Here is a 12,449-nt window from a genome sequence, read left to right on the forward strand (position 1 = left end):
TTATTTTCCTTTTTTTTCTTTTTATCAAGGAATGTAGCTATAGGGCGGGCCTATGAAACGCGCTACTGCTATAGTAACTACATCGCTTTGTGGCAACAAGCGCTACTGCTATGCCTTTCTCCTTTATTTTTCTTTTTCTTTTATTTATCTTTATATTTTCTTTTTTCATTTCTCCTTTTTCTACTTCTTTCATATTCATTTACTTTTCTACTTTTTTTCTATTTTATTTTCTTCTTTTAGCAGTAGCGCTCTATACAGGAAACGCGCTACTAGAAGGAACTTAGCGGTAGCGTGCTTTTTGCAGCCGCACTACTACTATTCCTAGCCTACCGACAACAGCGTGGGAATTATAGTAGTAGCGTTTTTTCTCGCAGATGCGCTACTGCTACAACTATAGTTGTAGCGGGTTTTTCTGACGCGCGCTACTACTAAGTAGCAGTAGCGCTCTGTTCTAACCAGCCCTACTGCTATACCTCTGTGTATAAGGATTTTCCTAGTAGTGAGAGGGAAGAAAAGTAAGCTAGGTGATGAGTAACCATGCCAACATTAGCAACATCCAGTACAAAATAATTAATACACAGAGAGAGATGAAATAGACAAGTGAGATGCAAATTAATTAATAGTACATGTAAATCAGATTAGAACAGGTTTTAGTAGAAGTGACAAGGGAGAAAAGACCGCGGAAGACGGCACCATTGCATGACCATGTCAGCATCTTTGCCGCAGTGATCTTCTCCTCGGGTATATGGAAAAGTCGAAACTATCTTATGTGTGATGATATCGATAACCACCACCGAAACATCATCAATCTCGTTCTTCTTCCTCGGCTCGGAGATGAGGAAGTGCACAAGATGCGGCTTGTCCATACTCACAAGAGGGAATGTGGTCATGGCGTGGTCGGGCATAAGCCTCTTCTGACGGGCGTTAAGATACCATAGATCTTCTGAATCAATGAGCGCATCCCTGTGCCACCTGTGATCTGTTGTGCAGAAAGTATGGCATGCGATTTTGTAAAAAGAACTGACTCTGATCTGGCCACAGCAGACACCGACACTACGACCACGTCGACGAACTTAAGCTGCTCGTTGCCCCTTGCGCCGGTGACACACAGGCTGCGGTACTGCTCGAGTAATTGGTCGGTTGGTGATAAAGTCTTGGGACGGTTGTCGATGGGCAGTCGGATGTACGAGATGCTGCTGCTGCTTTCTGCTACTATTCCTGCTAGAGGAGGTGGTGTATACCGGAGGATGCCTCCTTGGTGGTAATCAAACCAGCATATGGATTTGCCAAATGTGACAGCACCATCGGCTGACCAACCCTTGAGGTCAAAGAATTCCTCCTCGGCATGCTGGATCGGCAGCTCCAGGACCTCCCACTCGCCCTCAGCAACGCCATCATCATCGTCATCTTGAGTGTTGGTGTTGGATTTGGAAGAAGAAGAGGGAAGGCGGGAGCGGAACACACATAGCTCAGCTCCCATCTTGGGGGCGCTGCCCGGAGTATGCACGAACTTGGCCAGCTGCACCACCGCAAACTCGCCCTCGTCGCCATCACTAGCACCAGGAAGTGAAACAATACCGATCGTGTTCTGATGAAACCAGCGCTCCATAGCCACCTCCGACTCCCCGTATGGTAGCACTATGGATTGGTGCACGCCGGGAGCCGTCTGAGCAGCGAATTGTCCCCGGCGGAGGAGGCGGCTTTGAAGACGAAGTAGTCCTGCGCGTAATCATTATCGCCAGTCCCTGTGGGGGAGGTGATCCTGAGTAGGAGGAGACCTCGGTGGGCCGTGAGGAGTTCGGCTGACCTACCATTACCATCATCAGGCTCCTCCGGCGGACTGAGCGGCCACTGCACGTAGAGGCGGGAGAGCATGGGTGGGGCGGCGGCGAGCAAGGCGACGTTGAAGATTTCCCCCACAGAGGTGAGGGACTGAGCTCTCATGTGCGTGGCCTCGGCGTCCGGGAAAAGCTCGTCGTCCTGGCGGAAGACGAAGCGATCTAGCATCACCCATGAGATGTCTGCAACCGGACAGTCACCGTGGTTGCCGCCGCCTGCAGATCGATACATGGCCATGGATCCGCGCAGATGAATTCTCGGCGTATCTAGCGTGTTGAGACGGAAGTCTATTCAGATATGAACGTCCCTTGATTTGGAGCCTTGGAGGCTGTGGGAAGTGGTATCTGCCTAGTGTATATGTATGCACAAAGCTGCCGACCCATGGATCACGTAGATGCTTCGAGTCCGAACCGGACTCAGCTTATTACACCTTGCCTAAACACACACGAACTAGTACTCCTGAACGCCTGGATTAGTCTAGGACACGAACTACTACTACCACACGACATGCAAGTGTATTCCAAATTTCCAATACGTACTACTCCACCAGTAGAGCTAGTAGATGCAAACGCTAACTTGACTAGTAGAAAGCCCGTGCGTTGCCACGGGCTTTTAAAATATTTTTTTGAAGTTATATATATGCATGTTAAATTTCACATGTATAGAAAAGATAACCAGTAACAATCATGTAATAATTGAAGTCCACCTCACTTACGATATAAGTTGATAAAAAGGTAATTTGACAATGTATATATTGAGAGCGATGATCTAACTAACAATCTCTTATAAATTAACATCTGCTTGATACCCTTAAGATATTTTGCACAATATCAGAAATGTTGTCTTTAACTTTATTCACATGATATTTAAGCAAAGAATAATAAGAACTTCCTTAGCTCAAAACTATGCTGCAAGGGTAATATATGTAGTCAGCACGATATTTTTGTGAAAGGTCTCAAAATGTGCAACGAATAATACTCATCGTGCAAACCGGACAAACCAAATCATTACCGTTCCATGAGAGCATACAATCAAAAACAAAATACCCAGACACATCTCTGCAATTTCCTAAATTTATATTATCTTGAATATAGTGATAACAAAAACAAATGCTTGTTTCTTGTTTATTATGATAATGGAATATATAAATTTAATCGTCTGTGCTCATTGAAATAACATATACTCACCACAAAGAGGCCGCACGACAGGGCAATCCTCTCACTATCTCCACACAATCATCGTTTCCATGGCGCCTCCCCTTTGCTCAACACCGTCGCCCGACCACTCCCCTCCTCTCGACGGAATTGGCCGGCTCCTCCTCTCCCTGCCACAATCACCCCCTCCTCTCCCCTCCACAGCGTCGGCGCTCCTCCTCTCCACACCATCGATGGAGCATGTATGCTCTTGTCCCCGCCGCCTCCCTTCCCTCGAAACAGAAATGTCCATGTGTTTTCACAATGTGGATTAAATAATGTTTTAATCCAAAAATGTTTATAAACATAATGGTGTGTGATTTTTGTTCATATAACGACAAACTATTTCTCTCTCACTCCTTTCCTCTGGGGTGTGTCTCCTTAACCATCCTCTCTTTACAAGGAGGTGACCCTTACAAGAAGACAAAATAACATCTTGTCCTCAACAACCCTCTCCTTACAAGAAGGTAAACCTTAGAAGAAGAAAAACTAACGTCCTTCTCCCGATGACTCTTCCCCTCAACCTTCACTCTCTCATGTGTCTAATCTCTCTTTCAAAATTGTATAGCGTGTGACAATAGTAGCAAGAAACGCAAACTGAACCATATTTGCCCCCCCCCCCCCAACGCCGCTACCCAGGCGACTCTTCCCCTCAACCTTCACTCTTGTCATGTGGCTAATCTCTCTCTCTCTCAAAATTGTATAGCATGTGTGACAATAGTAGCAAGAAACACAGACCGAATCCATATTTACCCCGCCCCCGCCGCTGCCACCCAGGCGACTTGGGGTAACCCTAGCTGCGTCGAATACAGATGGAATACAACGAGAAATGACCGCACACTAAATTTCTGATTTACAAATAATGAAAGACGCACTTAGTGCAATGATTTTTTTGGCTCCAACGAAGGTAACAGTTTTGAGACTGCAAAGGAACATAAAGAAAAATAAATGTGATGTATACCGGAGAAAAAGAAACTAAAACAAAGACCTGGTTAACTAAAATGACAGTAACCATAAACTTATTTCATTTCATTATGGTATGCACGTTGCTACGGTGACTTGCGACATACAAATTTAAATGTACCACATGCTTGGTACGGAATGGTAATCATGCTTACTCGCTTTCATGCCGTCACTCCATGGGCTCCTCACACAGTACACCACAAGCCATGGCCATATATATTTAAGAGTAGAAATCACACCTTGCATGTCCAAGCGCAAACCCCATATGGTAGCAAGCCCCCGCAAGAGTACACCTCGGAAATCTCTTCCATGTCTATGGAGACGAGGGAGAATCTACGACACGTACCTCCATCGCAAGTGCCTCTCTGCCCCTCCCTGTGTCACCCTTCATTACCTGTGTCTGCAGCGCCTAAATCAGACAATGGTGAGTCGAGTCTTGTTGTCCGCCCTACTTTTTATAGCTTTACTCTCCACCTTACTTCCCGCTCGTTCGCTTATGCACACTACCGGACTCGCGGTCTATGCCTACGGCCACGGGCCGTCGGCATAGATCTATGCCTACGGTTGTCGTCGGCATAGACCCGTCGGCGTAGATGTCGTCAGCGTAGTCTTGTCAGACTGTCGGCATAGTACAGCCGTCGGCATAGGGGCCTATGCCGACGGCCTGGCGTCAGCCGTCGGCATAGTTTAGCCGTCGGCAGTGTTTTTCGTCTGACGGCAACGGACGGCGCCGTCAAAAGCGCTGACGAATCGTGGCAGGTATGCCGACGGCAGCCGTCGGCTTAGCTCATGGACGGTGCGCCGCGGATCTGTGACGTGGCATGACGATATATGCCGACGGCCGGCCGTCCAAGCCGTCGGCATAGATTTGACGACGTTAGCCGCTGGTCACGGGCGGGGGCGCCGGGCCCCCGGGGATGCCGACGGCCTGGGGAGACGGCAACGGACGGCGCCGTCAAAAGCGCTGACGAATCATGCAATGCCACGTAGCAGGGCTATGCCTACAGCAAAGCCATAGGCATAGATGAATCTATGCCGACGGCTTTGCCGTCGGCATATCTCTGGGCCGACGACATATGTATGCCGACGGGTGCCGTCGGCTTAGCTCGTGGTAGCCCGACGGCCAAGATACGCCGACGGCCAAGACATGGCTGTCGGCATAGCGCAAAGTAGGCCGATGGCAGCCGTCGGCATTGATTTGGCCGTCGGGGTAGGGCCAGTTTCCGGTAGTGCGAATTAGCTCCGCCATTGCCCAGTTTATTGTTATTGCACTAGTATCATTGCCAGCGACAAAAGTGTCCTGAAACATATGTATTCACGAGAGAAAAATATATTTGAGTACTAGTTGCACAAGAAGATGAACCAAATAATAATTCTTTTCTTTCCAAAAATGATTCGTATGATGAATCTTCTACAACAAATGATATAATTATTATTACCATGAGGATAGCCTTGACATGATCCTTAGTGATCTTATTGCGCTTCTTCCATAAGTCGATAAGTTCTTCCACTAGTGCTGATCCGCAATTGTCATCAAGTTTTTTTCTGGTGGGGTCTTCATTCACGTAATGCTCGATGACCTGTTCGAAGAATCCATCGAGCTTCTTAAAGATCCTTTGTCGGTGGGCCTTGATGCCCGTAACATGGTCAAAGAGGCATCCAGCGGCGTTGGCGAAGAAGTCCTCGGCAGAGAAGCTGCTCAGCATGTCCACGGCCTCGTTCATCACAGGGACCAATTGCCCCTTGAATTTCTCCGCAGCACGGTTTCCCCCAAAAACAAAAGAGCCAAAGATCCCATCCAACGTGGCAGAGATGTAGTCAGGAACCAGCACCGGTTTTGTCCCGATACTGGTGAGGTTCTTCACCAGCTTTTCTGCCTAATCATTGACATGTAGAAATTAATAGGAGTGCCACAGTTAGTCCCTATTAATTCTCAATATTTTCTTACCCATTGACTAATAATTTATGTTTAGTTCTCTACATGGCAAAAGCTCTAACTCTATGTACAGTACTGGCTAGTATTAATTCTGAAGAAAGCAACCGTACTTAACCATCAGATGTGAAAATCTGCAGCTTGGTTGAACATGAGATTAGTTTATTTTCCGCATTTAGTTGTGATAGTTTAAAACTATCTACCAAGGATGCATGTCTCACACATGCATTCTGTCAAATGGGCTCAAGGAACAAATGTAATCCATCGCACAACTATTAGGTAATTTTACTTAGGGACATGATACAAATGTAACTAACATGTGTCCCCTTGAAAAATTATAACACGTCACATCTCCAAAAAAAATCTTTTATTTTGTATTAAAAAAAGATTATAACAAAAGTTATACCATGAGTGGTTTGATTAAACTTTACGATCGAAATGTTGGAAGACTATAATTTTACTAACATATGTTTATAGTTGTCCTAAAAATAGACATATCCTTGAAAATTCTACGTTGGCAGTAGAGAAAAAATATCTAGTGCTGATAATTATGCCTAAAATAATCACACTCATAAATCTCCATAACTTTCCAGAGAGAAAGTTAAGTTATCTTCAAAATTACACCAACATGTACCAGAGAAGATAGATAATTAACTATATCGTTAACTAGTATATATTTATATTTGCGGATGGAAACAACCTCTAAAATTCGGCAGTACATGAAAATATATAATCATGGTCTTCATTTAAATTAATCACACATGATAGATCTTAATAATTTTCCTGCAAGAAAACCTTGATATAGCCATATACCATAAAGTATCAGAGACACTAAATCACTATAGACACACCTGCACAAATCAAAACTCCTAGATCATCACGAATGCATGCCTCAGGTTAGAAGCAAATTTGTATCTCTCCTATTTAATTTCTCTCTATTATCTAGAGTATCATGTCATTTTATATTTTTTACTTTCATTTTTAACTCTAGAATATGAACAAGCAGAAGCAATCAATGAAATACATTTCCACTTTAGATTTTCTTGGACATACTTTCATACAAGTAGAATCATATTTCTTCTGTGTCTCTTCAAGTACATATGTAAACAAACATCTAGTATCAATGAGCATCTGTTTCTTAGCGGACTAAGGACTTGTATTGCTAAGTTTTTTCACATTTAGTATTTATATAATAACTAATTGAGTACACATGCACAAGTCTGGGAGTAGCATATTTGTAGACCTAATGTTGCACAAAAGTATGTATTGTAAATAAATAAAAGCATATGGTCCATCTAAATAAACCGCAAACACTTGCAGATTTAATGGACCCTTTTGATACCACATACGAACAATCGGATGGCTCACCATCTTAGTTATGTGTACTGAGTTAATATCATGTACTATGAATATGCTAACTTGGTATAAATAATCTAGTAGCAGACACATCATCACAATTTTGAAGGCACAAACTGATCTAACATCAATTACAATTGGTCCATCAATTAGTTTCAATCCAAACTTCTAGTATGCATTATCAATATACCAATGTACAAGGTTGCTCTCAGCCGACAAAGTTTCTTATTAGCTGCTGTTGGTGTACATACAGGACAGTTTTTATTGTAATAAACTCCAGAAGGTATTTGTATTATTTTCAGTTTTCTAATATTATGGTATATAGATTCTTGAACCGTAGGACTGGAAGGCTTAACTTTAAATATTAAAACATTTCATGGAACCACTTTTTTAAGATGAGCACTGGTGTATTAAACATAGTTTGGATGGTGGATATAAAACCCAGTATTTATAATCTCATAATATTAGTGTCTATGTCACTCTTCATTTCTTAGTCACTCAAAAATTTCTTAGTGTCCATATAGTAATTCTTGGTGCACATATGTGTGCGAGTAACCCAGCTAACTGTCCTTGTTTTTCTATTACACTTCTGACAAATTTTATGTCGTGGAAAAAAATTGGGCGAGGTCATGGAATTGTTGCTCACCCTCCAATGTTGAGGATGTAGTCGATCAAAGGACGGACGATCGTGGACCAACACCTCCAACGTCGACGATCCCTCCACGAAGATGGAACACCACAAATCCTGTTAATTCCACCGAGTGAAAAAATTAGGTCATCACCTCACATTAACCATTGACACATTAAACTATGAAAAAAATCATATTTTCTCAAGTGTCAATTTTGGAAGCACTTATCATATCCCAATGTAGGTAATCACCTCACATTAAGCACTGACATATCATTTTTTTAGCAACATCATCATGATGAAATAACCACTTATCATATCCCAAATTTGAAGCCCATCTCACATAGCTACTTAACAACATCACAAACTGAAAATAAAAACTAAATCATGCATCCATTCATTTTGCCGAGATTCATCCATCCATCTAAGACACATAGAACATTCATCCATCTAACAACCTAACAACATCCAACATCCATCCATTCATACATCCAACATCCATCCACTCATACATCCAACAGTAGCTAAATCATGCAAAAAAAATGAAGACAAAAAGACAAAGGAGTGCTAGCTCACCGAGGAGAAGGGTGTCGCGGCTGTGGAGTTGGGGTCGGCGGTGGAGGGGACGGGAGGGCCGGGGCGTGGCTGGGCCGGCCAGAGAAGCACGGCCAACGGGAGGGCCAGGGCGGTGTGGCCGGAGGGGAGGTCAGGGCGCATGGGGATGGAGAGGGCAGGGGCGGGTGGAGTAGTAGAAGATGGCTTTAGACACCGGTTAATGGAACCTGCCACAGTTCTGTTAAACAAAGAAACAAAAAAAGACAGTAGCTAGCAAAGTAGTTAGAAGGGAGCGTAGTACTAATAAAATGTTCAAGGACTTGTCACTTGTGCCGTCTTGATGTGATGATGCCCACATGCACAAGAAAACAAACAAACTAGTGTCGACTGAAACTGGCATTTTTAATTTGCACAATGCTTAAATCAAAGGTGCACATCTCAAAGAGGAAAAAAACGAATGTAACAAATTCTTGCAAAGATGTTCAATGCTTAAAAGTTAACTCTTTAGGTACTATACATTTTTCCTTACAAACACATATTTATTCAGCAAAATGGTTTTTAACTTTAGTTGAACCTGCTGGCATATAAAAAACTCAAATATTTGTGTGTATGTTTGGATGGTGGATATAGAACCCAGTATTTATAATCTCATAATATTAGTGTCTATGTCACTCTTCATTTCTTAGTCACTCAAAAATTTCTTAGTGTCCATATAGTAATTCTTGGTGCACATATGTGTGCGAGTAACCCAGCTAACTGTCCTTGTTTTTCTATTACACTTCTGACAAATTTTATGTCGTGCATAAGTTCATATGGAAAATGTAGGATCGATCTATATAGTAGGAAGTATTTTTTGTGTGCGCTCCCACATGGGTGATAAGTTGATGACAAATATAAGATATCGATAAGATTTATTCGTTCATTCACAAAACTAAGCACGCATGTACCTGGGCATCGCGAGCATAGCAAGCGGCCTGCACGCGGCGCCTGCTGAGCAGCTCAAGGATGAAAAGCTTGCGCATCTCCTGGACGTACTCGCCGTATGGGGAGAAGATGACGTCCTTGTAGCCATATGACAGCAACCGTGGCCCTGCCGAGGGGGACCGGCCGGAGCAGTCGACGTTGTGGGTCTTGAGAGCCTCGTGTGCGGCCTCCGGCGAGGACAGCACCACCGTCTGGACCATGCCCAGCCGCAGCATCATCACCGGCCCGTGCCGCTTTGAGAGCGCCAACAGGCTCCGGTGGGCCAGTGGGCCGATCTGGTGCAGGTTGCCCAGGATGGGCAGCTGCCAGGGCCCTGGTGGCAGCCTAATGCTACCGGACCTGTTCCGGCTCCTGTGTAGGAGGAAGAGCAGGGAAACGAGTGGGAGGATTACTAGCAGAAGCTGCCATTGTTGGGGTAGGAGCTCTAGAAGCTGAGAAGCCAGCATTGTTCTAATCTTGCGTGATGTGTGGCTTTGGCTGAGGTCTCGGGTGGTTTAAATAGAAGGTTCCTAAGCCCATTCTTAGTTGGCGTTTTAAAGGACCTTTGTATCAGTTGGTCTTGGTCAAGTCATTTTAACCCCAATCATTGAAAGAAAAGAAAAAACATTGGTTGGCGAAGTAGAAGATGGCTTAAGACACCCATTAATGGAACCTGCCACAGTTCTGTTAAACAAAGAAGCAAAAAAAGACAGTAGCTAGCAAAGTAGTTAGAGGGGAGCGTAGTACTAATAAAATGTTTCAAGGACTTGTCACTTGTGCCGTCTTGATGTGATGATGCCCACATGCACAAGAAAACAAACAAACAACTAGTGTCGACTGAAACTGGCATTTTTAATTTGCACAATGCTTAAACCGAAGGTGCACATCTCAAAGAGGAAAAAAATTGAATGTAACAAATTCTTGCAAAGATGTTCAATGCTTAAAAGTTAACTCTTTAGGTACTATAAATTTTTCCTTACAAACACATATTTATTCAGCAAAATGGTTTTTAACTTTAGTTGAACCTGCTGGCATATAAAAAACTGAAATATTTGTGTGTATGTTTTTTTAGAGGGAGGTATATTGCAAAGATATCAATTACACACGGACTCTGCACCAACAAGATGTTACAAAGACAACTAGGATTCACACAGTCAAAGAAGAAAATAAAAAGAAAGGAAAAAGGAAAGGACCCGCCAAAGCGATCGCCTCCTCAACAGCAGCATAGATACCACCACTTAATACAACACACGAAAAATAAAGAATGTCACCAAAAGCAACGCCTCCAAGAAAGGAACAGTGCACAAGCACTGTCGTTGCCCGATGCAAGATCTTATGTTTTCATCCTGAAGAAAGTCCGCGCACTCAAAACAATTCCTTCAACAAGGCAATCGCCGGGCACAACCAATGACCAATGAAGGTCAGACCTTAGGTTTTCACCCAGTAAGCCACAACTCGACACCTGATCCAGATATTCTGAGCAAGATCTCCTGGGGCCATTTCGGAACTTGTCGATGGCTAGATCGAGTAGGATCTATATATCATGCAGGACGTTATCGTGATGCGAGAGAAGCATGATGACCACCACCTTAATAATCATGAAAGCAGGCTCGCACGCCGCCCCGATCCAGCCTGCCACCGCCAGGCCGGGTGCTTGCACCACCATGGTGCCTAGTAGCCAGCGCCGCCAGGCACCACCGCGCCAGCATCTAGGCACGTCCCAGAGTTGTCGATCCGTCCAAGCCCAACTAGGCCGCGTGAGATAGGCTCTCACGTCCATGGCCACACGGGCGCCCTGTCGTGGAGCAGCCATGCATCCATTGCCAATGTCGTCTCGCACTCGCCTTGAAAACCCACTGCTCCATGTAGCCGGATCACCACCAGATCACGATCTACCATCTCCATAGAATTATAGCACCTCCACGCGCGGGAATAGGCCCCTGTCTCGCCCCACCTGGCCCGCGATCCCGTGTGCCCGATCCGATCTGGCGGTAAGATCGTCCGGCTCCCAGGACCGGCAGCCATCATCCTGCCACTGCGCAATGGGCCGCGAGGCAGCAGATCCCCGCCGCCCCCTTCACTGGCTACGCTCGGCTTTGCCCAGCGGCGGCCTCGGTGGCGACAAGAGGCAGTAGCAGTGGGAGGCGGCACGGGGCCTGATGACTACACTAATAGGAAAAGGCCTGCTAATGACGCACCTGTTTTGCCTACTAATGGCACACTACAGGTGCGCCACTAGCATCATGCCATTAGTATTTTTTACTAATGGCGCATCACGCAGTACGTCATTAGTATGTTCCATGGTGCGTCATTAGTATGCCTCCCAGGGGCCATATTTACCCATGTGCTCTGGCTTACTAATAGTGCACTAGTTGATGATGCGCCACTAGAGAGCTCTGGCTTACTAATGACGCACTAGTTGGTGGTGCGCCACTTGTATGAATATTAGAGATTTTTTTTCTTTTCTGATATTTGTACAGGTTACAAAATATATTACTGGACAGAATATAGACGGCACCACACATCAACAACAAATTCATCGAATACAATAGAAGATTAGTCTCCGAATACAACTCACCATATTAGTCTCTGAATTCAAAAGACCCAACAAAGATAGAACATTACAAGTCTCGAGACCGCGAGTAGCGAGTTTGTCTTCACATTACAAGTCGATATCGATCATCTAAACTAACATCACATAGAAGAGAGCTGCGGTCATCACGATGAGCATCATCGCGATGAAACTGGCCTTCATCCGGTTCCTCCTCCGCTCCCTCCTCTCCCCGGCTAGATAGCGCGCATATCTAGATTCCGCCTCCGCCCTAGTGGTGTACCCTTTGTAACTGTTACCGCTGAAATGGTGAACTTGTCTCCGACACTCCTCCCAGTTGTCATAGACTCCGGAAACCTTACCCTTGTACATGACATACGACGGCATCTCTATGCCATAGCCAAACAAAACGTTAATAACAATTCACAGACAATACATAAGCAATATATAAGTATGCAACAAAAGGAT

At 44.6% G+C, this 12,449-nt stretch overlaps 1 protein-coding gene across 1 annotated transcript; it reads right to left on the reverse strand.

Annotated features, from left to right (window-relative positions):
• Positions 1-5,025: 5,025 nt before the first annotated feature.
• Positions 5,026-9,897, reverse strand: LOC125530820 (4-hydroxyphenylacetaldehyde oxime monooxygenase-like). Its single transcript, XM_048695229.1, has 3 exons — positions 9,415-9,897; positions 5,435-5,872; positions 5,026-5,295 (listed from the first exon to the last, which is right to left on the reverse strand). Exons 1-3 carry the CDS (start codon positions 9,895-9,897, stop codon positions 5,026-5,028), a joined length of 1,191 nt encoding a protein of 396 aa, XP_048551186.1.
• Positions 9,898-12,449: the final 2,552 nt, after the last annotated feature.

This window comes from Triticum urartu, unplaced genomic scaffold (assembly GCF_003073215.2).
Source record: "Triticum urartu cultivar G1812 unplaced genomic scaffold, Tu2.1 TuUngrouped_contig_6583, whole genome shotgun sequence".
NCBI classification, from domain to species: domain Eukaryota; kingdom Viridiplantae; phylum Streptophyta; class Magnoliopsida; order Poales; family Poaceae; genus Triticum; species Triticum urartu.